General features: G+C 40.8%; 1 protein-coding gene across 1 annotated transcript; it reads right to left on the bottom strand.

Annotated features, from left to right (window-relative positions):
* Nucleotides 1-42: 42 nt before the first annotated feature.
* LOC119021683 (sortilin-like) lies at nucleotides 43-17,869 on the bottom strand. Its single transcript, XM_037102112.1, has 20 exons — nucleotides 17,481-17,869; nucleotides 10,555-10,617; nucleotides 10,374-10,447; nucleotides 10,169-10,271; nucleotides 9,856-10,017; nucleotides 9,634-9,707; nucleotides 7,972-8,021; nucleotides 7,766-7,893; nucleotides 6,907-7,051; nucleotides 6,583-6,738; nucleotides 6,094-6,206; nucleotides 5,775-5,877; nucleotides 5,525-5,693; nucleotides 5,179-5,363; nucleotides 4,879-5,068; nucleotides 4,643-4,759; nucleotides 4,236-4,344; nucleotides 3,306-3,418; nucleotides 3,070-3,196; nucleotides 43-2,985 (listed from the first exon to the last, which is right to left on the bottom strand). Exons 1-20 carry the CDS (start codon nucleotides 17,715-17,717, stop codon nucleotides 2,971-2,973), a joined length of 2,433 nt encoding a protein of 810 aa, XP_036958007.1. The 5' UTR covers nucleotides 17,718-17,869; the 3' UTR covers nucleotides 43-2,970.
* Between the last annotated feature and the right edge of the window lie 744 nt (nucleotides 17,870-18,613).

The raw sequence follows: 18,613 nt of genomic DNA on the forward strand, positions 1-18,613 counted from the left end.
TGTGCCTTTTACAAGTTAGTGGGCTGTACTGTGTTACAGACATGCGTTTGAATAATTTTTATTGTAAGACCCTGAATTAAGCATTATACTATTTGTACAAAAAAGAGCATCAACAAAACTGTAACATATCTGATTTGATGGAAACGAGAACATGTTATTTCACTCAATAAATGCAAACATGGTTGTGAAACATTTGTGCTACAGAACAGTTTAATTCAGAGATACATATCTCTGATATCCTAGCAAACAGTAAAGAAAACGAGATGGAATGAAGATCACACATCATGGCCCTCACACTTTACAAACATTAGATGTACAAGGAGGCACAAATGCAACTTTTTTCACAGATCTGTAGATACAGTGCAAAAATAAATCATTGAATCCAGTAAATATCAGGCTTTGTTCTTACTGACACTTGTGTAAATAAGGAAGCAACAAGCATATGAACTCGCTCCAGTTGTCCACCCAACAGTCCTTGAGAATATGCCTCTATATTAGGCCAGCTTATTACAATAGCTTATTGGCTGGGATATTATTGACTCTGCTGGAGAAAACAAGCATTGGCCAGAAAGCAAGCACGCGTCAAAAGATACAGCTCTTACGATGCAGATAATGGAACTGGTAGCCAGCCAACATCGTCTAAACAATTCATATAGCACAGCAGTGTCTGTTGAGAACAAGGTATAACTCAACTTAATACAGTCTGTGACCTTCATCGCCACCAGACACATTAATCTGGTCAATTACTTCAGTTATTGTGGATATTTTGCAGTTATTGTGAAATGTTGGGAGGCAACAATATCTCAGAAACAGTCAACACTGAGTAATTGTAGCTTTAAGAAAAAAAAGGGTCAGTTGTGACTGTTTCTTTTCTTGTCATTATTAGTAATAGACACAAGTGAGCATGGTCTCTAAAAAACACTTGATAATCTTGATTGCATTCAGATCATTAGAGAAATGCATACTGGTATTGGCTGATAATGTGAAAACATCAGCCACAAACCCAAAAAACAAACACATTATCAGCAACATATTGGTGTACCTGTTAAGCAAAAATATCAGAAAGTTCAAGTAAAGAGTTTGGGTTAGCGTTACCTTCATACTTATATAACGCTGGGCTAATGGCAGGCTTCACCTCGACAACCTCATCTCTAAAATTAGACAACAATAAAAGTGCTTTGGCAATAATTCAAGTCTTTCATTCTCACCACACATACAGGGGAGCAGATGGATCGGATGATTGAAGCTGCACTGTATAATCTTTTATTCTTTTTTTTAAAATTCCATCTTCACAACAATAGCAGGCCTTTTGAACATTGATTCCAAAAGTTTCCCCTGACGCTAAAAAAGAACGACTGGCATTTATTTCTGGATGACCTCTTTTATTATTGTTCTTGTTACTCTTGTTTTAAGAAGGCAAATTATGCTCATTTTCAGGATCATAACTGTGTTTTGGATTTCTACTAGAACAGGTTTATATGCTTCGATGCTAAGAAAAAAAAACAAAACACATCAGCTGTCTCATACTGTCCGGTGCAGCAGCACTACATCCCTGCTGTGTCTGAAAGACTTTTTTGCTTTCAGGCCCCCCTTACGTGTTCTGACTGGTCAGCACACACACGCCTGAGCCAGCACTGCTCTTACCTACAAAGCAGCTGCGCCATATCAGTTCTTACGGCCAAATTAGCTGCTAGGCATACATTATGGAAATGTGTGACATGGTGACATGTCAAAGTAAAAAAATTAAAGTCGGGGCTACTGATGAGGCGTTTCAGGATCAGTGATATCTGTGGGAGAGAGGAGCTTCTGTTGGTGTGGACTTTGACCTTTCAAACTTTCAACATCTTTTACAAGAACAAGCATATTTAACACACTCAAGGAGAGTTAAAATTAAAAAAAAAAAAAAGCATTAGGTCTCCTTAAAAATAAGAACTAGTGGTCACTAAGTTGGTTTTAACTAATAACGTTTTTGTATTTTCAACAGCAAAAAAGTATAAGTATTAGCATTTTGTTTTCCGGGTTACACTTAAATTTTAGTGATGATACTATCAATTAAACCATTCAATAATAATTAAAATGCTTAAACCAAAAATGTTGAGCGATTACATAATTACATAATATTGGACTATTAAAATATTTGTAAAATTATATATTCATTACTTTCAAAAGTTAAAATGGTCAAAAATAAAAAAGGTAATTGTTTCTACTAAATAGTTGTTGGTGTTACATAACTAAGCTATTATAGTGTACTGTAAAGTTCGTAACTAAAGTGCATCACCTGATTATTTGAAAATCGTGGCCACTTTTTACCTGTAAAACTCACTCCCTCTCGCTAATAAAACGAAGAACTAGTGACTCACTGTGAGTAGTCTTTAATAACGTGGAAGCTCCTATTTATAGTGATGAGTGAAACTGTCAAAATTAATGTTACAGTGGCCCCCCATGCACAACAGCACTGTATCTTGCAAGTTTTAAATTTACCAAGTACAAAAACTACTTAATTGACAGCAGACATAAAATACTCATTATTGCTTCCTCTGTTCTGTTGCTTGGCTCTTCTTTAACTTTCTCTACATATCCCAAGTTGTAGCCTGTGTGTGCTGCCTCTGCAGTGCATCACGACAGCAAAGACCATCTTTCTCAGGCCAGCATGGAAGGAAACATACAGAGCACATATTCAGACTCGATGGCCTTTACAGAATTCTTTGTGACAGAAACAACAAAGGCTCTCCGGGGGACCCCAGAGGCCTTCTTCTGTTCTGCGCTGGGGTTGTCCCCCTCCCTAAACTGCCAGTTTGCCTTCTTGTGGGAGATTCAACTGGCTGCTGAGTCCTCCAGCCGCCAGGGAATAGGGAGAAGTGAGAGGAAGATGTTAATCAGCATGTGGGTGCAACAAGAGTGCCCAGGCATCATAAAAGACTGCGTTAAATTTAGTCTTGAGGAGCCTTTAAGTGGGGAGAAACATCCACCTTATTCTAAGAGGTCCTGTAGGGAGACGTAAAAAATACAAGTTTGTTAAACGGCAATCAAAGTTCAACTAATGATATGATTTAAAACGTGATCAGATACCTGATCGGAGTCTTCATTGTACTGTGCTTTTCCTGTCTCCATGTAGTGCGTGTCAACATCATCGACTCCTTCTATTTTATTAGCCTCAACGTGTTCTCGCATAACAGAGTATCGGTGCACAAGGAACCTGATGAGGATGATAGATGCACGTTAGGAACACTAAGAGCTGACGTTCAATACGTGCACTATAAATACATTGTGTTTGTGTGTGTAAAGATAAAACACAGTTAACTGACCGTCCTCCACAGATGTATTTCTTAACCAGCCAAACGCCTGCAACAGCACTGATCAGGAGGATCGCGATGACAAATATCACCACGACAGCAGTGCTCGGTGAACTGTGTTCAATCTGTTCAAAGTTACAAAAACAGAAAGGGACGAAAATAAGAAAAACATGCTGCAAAACAATAGCCAGAGTGATGCCAGTCAGCTGTCAATGTGCTCACACTGAAAGATGAACCCTGACACAGTCTGTATTCACAAAATCCTGTGTGCAACAAAGGAAGAACAGGCACTGCTGAGTCACTGTGCCAGACCTCAGTGTAAATTCTTCTTCACTGGCCATTCACCATCCGTGTTTTTTTTAATAAATCACAGGATGCTACTGCATGGGCACTTTGTTCAGGAGCTGAGCTGAGGATGTCAGGTGGTAAACAAACAATACTGATACAGCTCTTGTTAATATGTTCTTGAGTGTGTTTCAGACTAAACATGTAACAATAAACAGTTTGTTTCAGCCTGTTTTTTATGTGTTTCCAATTTTAGTGAAAAGTTGGTGCATTGATAGAATTAAAAATTGGACAAAATGAGATGGAGATACATATTAAATTGTTTAAAAATCTTATAAATAACAACAGACAGTAGCTTAAAATTGCACTAAAGAAAAAAAAAACAGATCTAGTGTATATGTGTGACCTCTCAAATGAATACATAACAAACTGCATGCATCAAACACTTAACCGTGACCTAAAACATTAGTGTGCACTTTCTTTTGCAGATTTTCAAGACATTTCAGTTAAATTCAGACATTAGGTTGTAAACTTGGCTTATGTCGCATTGCTTCCAGACATTCTCTCCACACCTTCAATGTGGATCATGCCACAGAGCAGATGTCCCCCTGTGTTACTCTACACACACCCAATCTTTTTCCCAGAACGAGAACTTACCAGAGAATTTGGAGAAAGGGCGTTGCTGGTGCACATCCTTCTCAGGTCTGTCTCCTTCCTGTCTGGCTGGAAACCTCCCTCACACTGGTCTCCTGGAATCTTTCGGTAGCTTAAAAGTAAGAAGAGACAAATAGACACAAGAAAGAACAATGGCTTCATCAGCAGTGTTTATAACATTCAAAGAATATGGTTAAGATTTAAGATTAATAAACTGTAACAGACCTCAAGAAGTCTGGTGTTCACCATTTCTTACAGTGCTTGTACTTGAATTACTGTTGGCGCGTTAGCTGATCATATTACCCACAGTCGAAGACTTGAAAGCTATATTGCCAGTTTCTTATCTCCTACAGTAAACTGCAGCTGAGAAAAGAGCCAAAAAGATCCAAGATGAAAACAGCCATCCTCACCCACTGGTCTGTAGCTGTTCAGTGGTCCCGTTTAAACAAAACTCCAGAGGACGGCCCTTCAGCTCCTCCTGCAGCACACACTCTGAGCTGTTCTCTGGACGGTAATATCCAAAGTCACTGTAAGACAGAGCCGAGGCACACATTCTTTATAACACTGCAATTCAGTTTATACCATAGTGACACAAACTGCAGCATAAAATAGACATGATCTGTTTTGATATTACATGAAAACATACCAGTGATAATCATTCACTGTACATGGACAGGGGGACAGCTTCTTAGTGACAGCATACTCCCTCCCATTACAGCAGACGGAGTCTTTCCTCAGGCGTAAGAAGGTTTCTTTGAAGCCCAGCACACAGCCATCATTAGCTCCACTGGTGTCTGCAGAATGAGCTAGCCACTCTACATAGTCTCCCTCAGTACCTGCACATACATAAACATATGAACACGCACATGCACGCACACAGACGAACTTACTGAGTACTTCCTGTTACACCAACCTGTCACCCCCCCGTATCCTCTCATATACTCACAGTCTCTACTGAGGAGCTTCCTGAAGTCTATGGTGATCACCACCCATTTACTGAAGTTGTTCCTGTAGCCCCATAGGCTGACGTTCATGGAGCGAGAGCCGGGCTCACTGTCCATACCGCTGAAGCGAAGTGGGTCGTTGGTGAAGTTGTACGTGTGCCAGCACTGCCCTTCGTCTGTGGAAAATCTGAGGGTGTTTTGGCAAAAAGGATTGAGGACAAAGGAGCCCATTAATAAAAATATATACATATATACATATTTAAAAATGAAAAGATTAAACAAAATTTGAAATAAAAAAACAGACTGTCTATAATAATAATAATAATAATAATAATAAGGTATATTCACTTGATTTGATTGACAGGTGAGTTGGTGTGCTCTACTGCCACCAGTAGCCCTCCAGAGTCCAGTATAGCATAGTGATGGGGACCCTTGAGAGCCAACAGCCATGAGTAGCCACCGTCGTCAGACACATACACATCAGGGGAGAGAGTTGACTCTGCATCGCCAACGCTGCCTGGAGAAATAAGAAGGCAACGTCAATATAAGACATCTAACAATGCAGGGAACTGATTTCAGAGTAGAGAGATTTTTATACCATGGGCCAGAATGAGGCCCACAGCGTTGGCCTGTGAGACAGGCAGAATGGGGACGTTCATCTTCATGGTGGTGCTGTAGGAGGCGTGGATGTGGAGTCTGCACTGTAGAGACACAATAATTAGACTAATGTTGGTACTGAGTCACAGGCTCACTGCAAAAAGTCATATATTCGATGAAGAGACAAAAAGCAGATTTAGGCGAAATTACTAATGCATCCCCATCACATACACAAATCACTGCAGGCATAATGAAAAGACAAGAAAATATATGCATTTTATCATAAAGTACAAAAGTCTATGTGTGCATGTGTGTCTCACTCTGTTAGTTCTGTTCGAAGAGGTCTCAGTGTCACAGTGGCTGTTCTCTGGTCTGCGCAGCGTCTGCCAGTTTGCTCCTTGGTCGAAGGTGATCACTGTCTCAACTGAACCATCTGCAAAATGAACAAAATAAAGGGAAATACTGTTTAATTCTATTACTATCAGGATCCCTGAAGACATGTATGGATGTTTGGCCAACAGACTGCAGACAATAAACTACAAACTCAATCTGAACAGTTTTCCAAAAGATTTCTGGCAGAAACTGGTACTAGTTTGTGTCACTATGGTAAGAAAATCTGTTACTTGAGAGTATCAATTGTGGTACATTTAGTCTGCTATATTTTGGTAAAAAATTAAAGGGATTACCATGGAGTGGCCATACTGTAAATACAAAGTGAATTTGGAAGTTGGTTGAATTCCAAAATGCAACAAAAAATATCCTCTTCAACATCAGTCAGTCAGTGCATGTTGTGCAGTGTGTCGACCCACCCTCTGTGAGTATGCTCGTCAAATAGACGCCCCTGAGCGAGCTAATGGGGGTGAAGTCAGTGTCACTTCCTGTGGTCGTGTAAAGATGGCGCTCCAGAGACTTGGAGAACACGGCTCCTCTGTCGTCCGACACGTAGATGGTTCCAACACCAGAGTCTGGTTAACACACACGCACACCAACTTGTTACACCTTCAGGAGCTTACGCAAGGATGCCTGAGAAAGCAGCTGTGTACTGTGTGTGTGTCTGTATTATCATTTCATTATTAGGATCTTCTGTAATCGTCAACACTGTCAACATCATCATCGTCCACATCAATCATCACCTCCGGGGTCGTCCACATGCATGAATATCATGTCCTGATTGGCTGACAGGATGGAGTAAAACTGCTCGTGGTTGACTGTAGGAAGCTGAGCCATGTTCCACACCTCGCCTCCGTCCACTGACACGTGGATCATACGTTCTGTTCCCTAACAAACATAAGACAAACATGTGAGAGACGCAGCTCATTAACTTTAATAATGCTGTACATCCAAAATGAGTGTGTTCAAGGGGTAGCAAGTCAAAAGAAGCAATGCCGTGGACAGGATTCATTCATTTTTTAAATGACTTTTTTTTTGGCAGGGGAACACTTGCTGGCGTCAGCTTCTAAATGAAGCTCTAGCTTTGCACCTTAAGCCAGCAGCTTTCTTCAGAGCGTGGTCATGCTGTACAGATTGCTTTCATACTTGGCTCGGATCACCTCCAGATGTGGCCTGGCTGATCTGATACAATCCAATTACGATGCATATTGCACACATTTACAGCTGATGTGTGTGTTTTTTTCTTATATCCAGACACAGATTGCATGCTCATGCCAGGTTTAACTGGGGTCAAAAAACTCGATATCCCTTGGAAGGAGTGATGCAGTAGGTTTTTTGTTATTTGGGTGAACTCGTCCTTTGAGACTCCTACCTCATAAAGTACACAGAGGGAGGCAACATTTAAAGAAAAATGTTTGTGGGTGTCTTAATACATATGGTTACCACTTTTGTCTACTAAGAATCATTCAACTCAAGCGAGGATGGATGAAAAAGCACATACTGTATGCATCAGAAAAACAGCAAAAACATATCCTGCTCTCTGAGGCAGTAACGACAAGAAGCAAACGCAGACACACACAATCAAAAAACACACACACATACTGTGCCAGTCATGATGGAAGCAAAAACAAAGCGCCCTCCGAGCACAAAAGAGTAAACTCTTGTTGCAATGGTCTGGAAACTTCGACCATAGTCTGCTGTCTTCCTCAGCTCCAACATTCCTCTGTCATCTAATAGAGAGAAAGGGGAGTTATTAAAATGTTTTGCTTAATTTCATACGTATGTGTGATTTTACTGTCTTCACTTACTGCATGATCCGTTGTAGTTTGTTGTGAAGTAGATGCTGTTTTTTGGACCCCTGGGTGTGAGAACAAGAAAGAGTGAAGGAAGGATTTAGAAAAGGAACAGGGGAAAAGATTGAGCGCACATTTTTTAACATCTCAAAGTTGTCTGAGTTCAAATGAAATCCACTTTTGGAATTTGTAAAGATCACAGATTATGGTTGTGGTTCGTTCTAAGTGCTGTGTGAGCGAGGCCCACATCGACCCCCCGGGCTTCACTCCAGGCCCTCTCTGGTTTTGTTCGCTGCCAAAGGGGACGAAGGTTTTCACACTGCAAAGATTCTGCTGGTTCAAGGACTGTGGGCTGCATAAGAATGTCGCTGCTGACTCATGATTCAGTCTGACAGCAGCCTCAGCTCCCTCGCTCTGCAGTCAATTTAGGTCGGGGCCTAAATGACAGCTGTGGTCACGCAGGGCTATCACAGTGTTCCCTCAATGCAGCGCTAACAACCGCAGGCTGACACCACAACCTCGTGTGAACTCTGGTGCCCAGAGGAAACCAGAGTCAGGAGAGCGATCCAAAGTGTGGTGAGAAAGACAGCTGGAACAACAACAATGGACAAAGAAACACACACTCCTGTTGCACCAACAACAAAGATGCAAATGTAGGGTGTGCGGAAACAAACATGGACAAAGCCATTTCACATCCTGTCAGGGTGGACAGTGTCTTATATCCTTTCACTCAGAGATGACTGACATATCAAAGTATCATCATATTCTCGCTTGTAGATTCATGGAAATAAAAAGTAATACAACATATATTAAGGGACAGTGTGATAAGTATTAAGGGAGGACGTGGAGAGAAGGGGGATGTTGCATATTTTTTTCTTTTGTTGAGGGGAGGATCTGCGGAAGCCCTGAGAGGCAACTGAGAAAAATACAAGAAAATTCAAGTAATCCATTTTCTTCCTTTTTTAACTTCATTTTAAAAAAAAATCTGTTAAAAAACATTTTGGCACACAGATAGAAGATACCACAAAAGCTTAGGACATGTAGTAGTGATGCTAATGAAGAAGTGAAGTTAAGTGAAGAAGAAACAAAAGGAAGAAGAAGAACAGAACCTGTCTTCCACTTCCTGTTTTTATAAGAAAGGAGAAAAAACTGCGAAAGGATCACCAAAACTTTTTCTCACTTGCCTCTCAGGGCTTCCATAGAAGTATTATTATTCATGGTAGAACAGATATTTCATATTCCAAATAAATATTTCATGTCATCTATTCATAGTGACATTAAATGATGACTGACTGCTGTGTGTGCGCCCTTGATCATGAAGAGGCTAATGAGTCACTTTTGCTTGCAAACTGCATTATATCAGAACTACAGTTAAGTTAAATGCTTCATAAACAGTTAACCCACAATATCATCTTTGCCCAAATAACTGTTCATTTAGTAGCTCAAGCATTTTGGCACTTAATTATTCCACATCAGGGTCATACAGACAAAAAAGACCAAACCAAACTTCAATAACCTTGCTTTTATAAAAACAAAAGCCTCAGGCATCCTCTCCACCTCAGTCATTTTCTTACAATCTCTGATGTTTGTCTCGGTTTTTTCACCACGCCATCTGTTACATATTCAAGAATCCCACATGTCTTGTGTGTATTTATAACAAAACTGACAGATTCTCACCATCTGACCAAACAAACACTGTCATGGATCTTCCTCCAGGTGGCACCAAAGTCCTCAGACAGCCACAGGTCCAGCTGGAGGGAAAAGGCTCAGTCAGTAAAGAACAGTTCATTAGCTTTGCAACTGAAGTCAAATGTCTAATTAAGAGAGATAAGTAAGTCCACTTTATTTTATCAAAACTCTAAACTGCTGACAAAATGATGCCTGCATGATTGCTCGTACCGTGATACTGAGTGTCAGGAGTGTGTTGCAGTCCCCAGGGTTGTACAGCATCTGAATGAGCGGCTCAAATGGCAGGTCAGTAGGAACAAAGGTCATGCCAAAGTCCCGTGAGCGAAACAGTCGAAACCCACCAACGTCTGACACATCACCAGTGAGCATCACCTGAAATCAGACACAAAGAAGAGCTCTTAGGGAACAAGGAACCTTCAAAATGCACAACCACAGGGTGGAGCTTCATGAGTTGCTTTGTTATGAGGCAAAGACATGTACATTTATGGTAACCATACGCTTTTTCTCTCCCCAAACGCCTCACCTTTCCAGAGTGGTCAGGGCTGATGGCAATGCCGAACTCAGTCTGGATGAAGGTGTGGTTGATCAGGTGAGTCACATCTTTAAACGTCTTCCCGTAGTCTTCACTGACACAGTAACAGAAACTTGCAGTTAGACCAGTATGACAAATATTTCACTTCTTTTATTCTTATGATGTGTCCCATCATCAACCACTGGGCATTTCTCACCTCCTGTAGAGGTTCGACTGGCCAAAACGCATCATGAACAACGGCACCTGAAATGTTGTCAAGACCAGCAGCACCTGGGAGAAGGCAGCATGGATGTGCTATTTTAACGACACCTTTGACTCCTGACTCTTGCTCTTTTCTTCATTTTCATTCACATTTTCACTCATGTAAACAGACTCACCCCTGATCCGTCTCCAACCCAGGCCAGGGACAGTGACCCCATGGTCCTCACTTTGAAGGTAAACTGGGAAAAAAGCAAAGAAAATAAATAAATTCTAGCAAAATGTTCCTTGACAACAATCATGTTGGATTAAGATGGAGGAAAGTTCTGTGCTGATGTGACAGTGCTTGCATGATCCTGTGTCATGTCATTAAATGAAGTACACACAAAGGCTTCTAACAATAATTGCGTTATCTACTCAATATATGCATATGACTGATGAAATTGTCCATTGTGTTTACATGCTTGTTTTTGTTAAACAAGAGTATCACCAACACTTAAGAGAACATGATACCAGAATAACTAGGAAGGTTTTCACATTTTATTCACATTTTTGGTTGTGTGTTCTTCTTTTCTTTTCTTAAATGTAGCAGACTTTAATCAGGGCTCACGGGTGCGACTGTTTTGGTCACACATGCCGAAAACCTGTCAATTGCGAATTAACAGTAACTAGTGTAAGCGATGTTAACGTTAGCTTGCTAGCATTAGTGACACTTTAAAGTGCAAAAACATGGTGACCACATGAATGAATGTTATCAATTACACAGTAAAGAAATTTAAATTTAAATGTATTATTGGGGGGTGGCTAACTTTGTGCTAGTGCCCCTAAATGGAAAAGGTATTTAAAGTTATCAAATTGTCAGAATATTAACAATTCAAAGTTTTGACAGTTGCTCTGTCAAAAGGTGTACTTGCAACATTATGCCATTCTGTTGTATTTATACATCAGTGGCACAAAATGGCCTTGAGCTGAGAGTACACAGACACTTGAGACAACAAATGAGTCTAAAATATACACAACACATGAGAGTTTGTGTGTGTGTGTGTATGTGTGTGTTTCCATCACCCGCTGAACACGACACACAGCAGCCGGGAGGACAGCATGAATTGTCCTTACTGTCCAAAGTAACTCGGCCATTTGGATGCACTCTGCGTGTGTGACCTACATTCCTGCCCAAATGACAAAGCTGAGGCCGCCGAACAAGACAATTACTGATGGTCTGGGCACAGCAAGAACACACATGCACTCTCTCTCACACACACAGTTAATATACACTGCTTCTGATGATAAAATACAAAAATGTTTACTTTTCAAATATTTATTAAATTCTCAGACCAAAGTTCAGAATACAATCTATATAAAAAATTTTAAAAAAGTGTTATGTAACGAGAAGTGAGTTTAGACCTGAACTTTTCTTGCACAAGAGCACTGACTGCAAACAACATTCCAGTCTATTTATCCAGAGTGACGTTCAAGAGTTTGGTCATTTCGGAAGCGTATTGAGCCACAGCTCACGTTGTTTTGGAGTCTGACCAAAGTTTCACCCCCCCTCTCTTTTGCTGGCGGGGCAGAGATGTTTACAAGGTGAGCCCGGCCCAGGAGAGTCTGCATACAGCTCCATAAAGCCACAGGAGAGGACCAGTTCCGCCCGCTGGAAACTCCTTGTAAATAGGTCCAGTGGAAACTGGCTTGCCCCCGCCGGCCGTCCAAGAGTGTGAACACAACTTTCCATCTCTCCTCTACATTCATCACATCATCACACACTCAACGCATCTATCTTTTCTTTCATCTATTGATGACTTGACAAACTCTTTTCCCTTTATTTGCAGTCACCTGACAGTCTGTTGATCAGAAACGAAAACGCAAAGCATGACATGTCTGGTCCTCCCAAACTTTCAGACCCTTAAACCACTTCTTCACCTTTAAATTGAACATTGTTACTGAAAGTCATTTCTTTCGACCAATTTTCTCTCTTGTTGATCTTATAAATCACTCCTCAAAATGTAGCATTTCAAAAAAGTCCTTTACATGCGTCCTGGCATAAGTCCTGGCATACTGCTTAATGCCATGTCGCACCATCACGTCCTGCAATAGCTCAGAAAAGACAAACATTGGCTTTTATGGAGATCCTTATGCATTTCAAGATTCAGGATCAATTCAAATATTATCATACAATCAGGATTGTACAAAAAAAATGATACAATACATGTTCTGTTATGTAAACAGACAATCAAATGATAATTCTGATATTTTTGTGTTTTAGTGGCTGTAGGGAAATGAGGGGTGTTTATTTAGTTGTAATTTGCAACCTCACTTCTAGATGCCACAAAAGCCTACACACTGAGCCTGTAAGCGAGGCATTCAGCAGGTATAACGTTTGACATTGTAGTGTACTGTGCTAGCATGCTAACATTTGCCAAGTAACAAACACAAAGTACAGCTGAAGCAAACTACCGCTACCGACCAGTGAGAGATGGGCAGTACTATATTGTATAAAACTTACTTCAACAAGGGAAACTCACTGTTGCTCTCAGGTTCAATCGGCTTGACTATTGTTTCTATGATGTTTTTTTCTATAAAATGACAGAAAATAGTGAAAAATGTCGATAAGTGTTTCAAAAAGCCCAAGATGACCTCCAATATTGTCTTGTTTGGTCCACGATCCAAAAATATTCAGTATACTGACAAATATTTACACTTGTAAGATGTAATCAGAGGATTTTGCAGTTTTTTTTTCTTAAAATGATGAGAATGGTATACTTTATACCTGTCCCTACAAAGGTCAGCCTGGTAAGAAACGTTTCAATGCAGAGAAAAAAAAGTGTGCTTCTTGGCTGATCCAGTGTTATACCTACAGGAAAAATATAAAACATACACACCAGACACTTTCAGGGTGTGCAAGGACCTACATACACATAACTTCTTTCCATTCCAAAAATGTGCAATGACAATAACTGCCCAGATCACAGCAGATTAACAGGTTTCATGTTGTGTATTGTTTTAGGATCAGCCCTTTGATAATGTTTCTGTCGGCTGCTGGATCACCTGTGTTACATTCAACAACATCTGTTCTTCTGAAACCTCGACTAGACAAATGCTGACTTGACCAGCAACAGTTCACTCAGTGTGAAACCCAATAACAACTGCATTACAAATCAAGGTGGCTGAGGAAGCTGTGTTTGAATAAAACTGCTCTTTGATCTGACTGGACAGGAGAAAGGCACTATCGCGGAAAGACTGTGTTGTGATGGTGAAAACAGAAGGATAGAGGGAGACGGTGAAGAGAAGAAAAGCCATGATTACTCAGCAAAAAAAAAATTTTAAAAAATCAAGAGATAAATGTCTGACCCAGTTGGACGTTGCCTCACAAACCAGACATGACCTCATGCTGTATCACATGTTGAATCTGCTCTGAAAAAGGCTCCTCTAATCTCCTTCTGCACCTCAGCAAGTCTGGCATTCAAGGTGTGTGAGAACAACCACCTTTTATAAAGTGAAAAACAATGCTGCACAAGTGAGTATCACACACGCTGCTGTACATGAAAATACACAAACACACACACACACACACACACACACACACACACACACACACACACACACACACATATCCATGCAAACAGAGCTACACACAGTGTGGGTGGGTGGGAGCACAGTGAAGTCCTCTCTCAGAGGTCAGACGCCAACACAATGAACTCCTTATTCCCTCTGCTCAGGGTTTTAACCTTTCAGCTGCAGTCGTGTTTACGCACATAAAACTTCAGAAGAGGAGGTCAAACTCTCTGGGCTCTGATCTCACACATGAGGCTGTGTAGACCAATCCTCTGATGCTGGGTTTAAATTTGCGGGCACAGCAGTAAGCTGGGTTGTATTAATGCCCGTATGATCGTTATTGTTAAAGAAAACCAGAGCAGTACTGGAGGACTGTGACTAAACATGCTTGTGATGTGCATGATTGCCTACTCGTGTATCGATTAACACAGTCTGTGCAATGTTTACACGTCAGTTTCAGTCTTGTTCTGAAAGGATATGCCACAAAATTAGCATTAGCATTAGAATTTGACATTTGGCATGGCTAAAAACAAGGTTACCGTCCATAACCCGAACATGAACTGTCCATTTGAGTGCCTGCATGTTTCCATAAAAATATCACGAGGAAGCGATACGGTTTATTGTCGTATGGATTTTATTTGTCCCACCCCTAGACCTGATATTATTAAATTGTATCATTTTAGTGATTCCCCAACATCATCTAGCGCCTCATCAAGTCAAAACCGACAGGTTATCCATTTCTTTAGTTTGGTGACAGAATCCCCAAGAAAAATCCCCAACAGCCTCAGCTATTCGTGCCAACACATTATACTAAAATGGTGAAAATGTCTGCATTACAGCATGTTAGCATGCTAATGCTAAGCTTACTGTTAGCTCAAAGCACTGCTGTGCACAATCATCTCAAGTCCAATCCAAAAGCGTCATGGGTGTTTGCATGGCAAGTCTGCGAACTCCACAAGCAGCTACAGCATCTGATTTAACACGTCAGGCTCGTAACATTAACTCTCAAAGACTTTTATCAAGCACAGATCAAGTCAGTGAAAGTGAAAATGACAACTAGAAATTGTATTTAATGCACGATTCACAAACACCATATGAAGTAAATATTGATGGAGCAGTTCAAAGTAATTGTTCACTTTGTGAACCACTATTCTGCTGTGATGTCACCAGTGTCGGCAAACTCAGGCTACACAGATCTTTCGTATTTCCAACTTTCCAACTCTTTGATGGCCGTACCATTGCACATTTCCATGTCAGGGATTTTTTATTTTCAGGGTTCCGAGTGCAACAGAAAGCACCACAGGTATAGTCCTCACAGAGTCACTTACACGGCTGAAGTCTTGTTCACTGCTCTCCAATATTTCACAGAACAAACAATTAAATGATTATTCAGGAAAGTAATTGGCTGTTCCTTAGTTTCAGTCCTGATTCAGCAAGTCATCACATTTGAGAAGCTGGAATTAGCAAAGTTTTGCTATTTGCTGCACTTAAATGACTAAGAGAAGACTGTTGCCAACTGTTAGCAGACATTTCTCCACCTTTTATGACTAAAGATGTGAACGTTCAATACAAGTCTACCTCAGACTCCACAAGTGACTCTTTATTTTCACTAGTTTGTTGATCTCATCGGATGTCTCTCCCTGTACATCAACAAACCCATACTTTCCATAACTCTCTCTCACTCGCTCCCTCCTTCGCACCATGTGGAACATGCTGCTTTTCTTGGTGCTCCAACAGCTGGCTGCGACCCAGATACGCTTCACCCTGAAAACAGAACATGTTTTTTCTCTGGACGGAGTGGGGTGAAGAAGAAAAAAAAAAAACGGGAAAAAAAAAAAGAAACAGCAAGCTAGTTTGTAAACCAGACAGAGTCAGCTGAATGAATCTTACACAAACATATACAAAAGAGAAAACAAGGCAAAGCTTGTGCTGGCTGACAAAACACATCCTGTGTTCTCTATCCGGCCCAAAATAGCATCAAATCTAAAGATGTAAATGCTCCCACAACCTTGTCTGATCTCGCCCTGCAGCTCGGACAATAAATGAAGTGGTTATTTTCAAGTCCAGCAAAGAAAAAAAAAACAAACAAAAAACGTGGGGAATGTTCATGAACGACAAAAAGAGACGCTCTCTGTGAGCACACCGAATCGTTTTCATGCTCAAAAGCTGCTCCAGGTGTCTGTCTGAGCCACAGAAATGATGTAACGTCCACTTCTTCCATCACTCTCACACACACAAATACACACACGCAGAGCAAGAAGACTGTCCTGTGGAGCTCTGTAGCTTTGGACCAAGTTGTTATTCTTGAACATTCCTCTGGACATCTGGGTTGTTCTTGTTGTGCTTCCTATTACAACATGTTCAGTACTAAATCAACAGAAGGTGTCACTTAGCCTATTATAAGTTTAGATCAAGCCCAAGATGAGACACACTTTGTTTGATCTCGATCACGGGTACAAAACACAAGAGAAACACCAGGAGCACTTCCTCCCTGAAAGATCTTTTAAGGCAGGATTGAGGACGACATCGGCACACAGGCATCACCCGACTCTGCATCCTGCTGTTGCTAGACTGCAAAATCTAAATGTGTAGGAATCCGTGTTGTCACCCTGCATCAGTAGTCCATCACCATCACAGTTACATAACACACAGTGAGCAGGCTAATGGGTTTGACCTGCACTGACGACCTCACATTACTTCAGATCAATTTAAAAGAAAAAAAGAGTGTAACAGAGTGGAAACAACATCGATTGTCTCTTTTGACAGTACATTATTTGAGCATTATTTGTTATGTATTGTGTATTATGTAAACAAGCAGAATGAAGATGTCACCGTGGATGATGAGAAATGACAAACTATACACTGTTTTTGTTATTTTGTGGACTAAATAATTTATCACATACTTGAACAAATCACTGGCAAGTTAATCATGAAGGGAAAAAAATGCTGAAGTGTTTATTGTCTAATTATGGACTGTAAGTTGTTCAAACTGAGCTCTGGGGAACTGATTTTGAACATTTTAGTGTAGTATGCAGTAAAGTAATCAGCTCAATTATTGATCATGGATCATTATTAGATAAACACATATAATGAAATTACAGTCCAGATCAAGGTACTTTTCTTAGGGCTAAATATTGATTACTATTGTCATTAATCAATTAATGGCTGACGGATGAATTTTTACTTGTATGTCAGTACCAGGGAAATCCAAAAAAGTGACCCTTACTCTGAAATTGATTACCAAAACAGTTGCAGATTAACTTCCTGTTGATCAGTGAATCGACTAATCGTTCCAGAGAGCTGTCAAAACATTACAAAAGTAGCATATTGTTAAATTCATGTTATATTATTGTTCATGATTACTGATGAGAGGTTGATGTTGTGGACACTATGAGCAGCTCCATGTGCTGAGCTGAGCTGAGTGACCACACACAGACTGAAGTCGCCTCTGGGTGAGTTAACTGCAGCAAAAAGCTCTGGAAAACAAAGACCACTCTCCTCTTGAGAGAGTTTCATGTTTACACGGCGGGTGAAAGTGAAGTAAGTCACTTACAGAGTGGGAGTTGTTGTGCAGGGTTGCCTCCACTCCAGGCAGCGCTGTGCACGTCTGTTCATTCAGTCCTGCGCTGCGCTTCGAGAGCTCCGTCCTCTCTGAACTAAGTCGCTCCTCATCACTGCCGAGCTCTCTCTGCAGCCTCCTCAGAGCTGACATCTTCTCGTCCTCCGGGAAATGTGCGCCGAGCGCGCAGCTCAACAACCCGAGCGCCAAAATGCAAGATACGGTGCTCATGTTCACTAACAATCAAAAAAGGCTGCCCAACTTTGAGCTCGGCGAGCAACTCTCGAGTCCCCACACTTCTGGGCTCCACATGCCGCCCTCATCACCTCAACGCATCTTCAATGACGGCCCACCCACCGCCGCACGGGATTGGTCAAGACGAGAATAACCTGCAAACTCATTGGACGGCAGGAATCATCCTGAAGTGAGATGTCAAATGTTTTCTGGTGTCACAGCGCCCCCTGGTGGAAGGACCGCGCAGAGACCGGGGCAAGCCTTTTACGTTTTCCAAAGGAGAATTCATTCTTTGAATTTGTTAACGTTTCCAAGAAACAGAACAACCCAGAACAAATAGTCTGGAGAAGTTTTTTTCTTTCCGCCACATAAGCAGAAGTTTTAAAAAGCTGTAAGACTTTTAAGTAAACATTTTATCATCAGATGATTATGGAGTAAATGGCAGTAAAGGACAATATATCCACTTTGGAGGAGAACATTTCCTGAAAATAAAGTGCTGTAACTCTCCAAATGAATACAATATCACACTGCATTTCCCCTTTTCTATTATTTGCTGAAAATCAAAGAGCTACAAACACTAGCCGATGTTATTTTGGCTAGCTAGTAAACAGCAGCTAACCACTAGCCATCATAAAGTGTGACTGTAGGTCAACGCAGAGAAAATACATGTTTTTATAGTGTTTTCAGTGGGAAAGTAAACAAGTATTTCACATATCCTTATGTTTGACTTAGAGTCAGCCACCAACAATACTCCTGCTGTTCCTGCATCAGGACTTCAGGGCATATTTATCTTTACTTTCATTTTTAAAAAAGCCGACACACAAAGTACGATACTATGAGATCACCACTTTCTAGCATCCTATGTGAAACAATAACAGCAAAAGAATAACACA

This window comes from Acanthopagrus latus, chromosome 6 (genome assembly GCF_904848185.1).
Source record: "Acanthopagrus latus isolate v.2019 chromosome 6, fAcaLat1.1, whole genome shotgun sequence".
Taxonomy (NCBI): Eukaryota; Metazoa; Chordata; class Actinopteri; order Spariformes; family Sparidae; genus Acanthopagrus; species Acanthopagrus latus.

Excerpts from the sequence above, each read along its gene's own strand:
- LOC119021683 (XM_037102112.1), bottom strand. The coding sequence starts at position 17,717 with ATGAGCACCGTATCTTGCATTTTGGCGCTCGGGTTGTTGAGCTGCGCG. Across the intron at positions 6,207-6,582 it reads GACGAGCATACTCACAGAGG|ATGGTTCAGTTGAGACAGTG; the intron begins GTGGGTCGACAC and ends TTCATTTTGCAG. Across the intron at positions 3,197-3,305 it reads AAATACATCTGTGGAGGACG|GTTCCTTGTGCACCGATACT; the intron begins GTCAGTTAACTG and ends CATCCTCATCAG.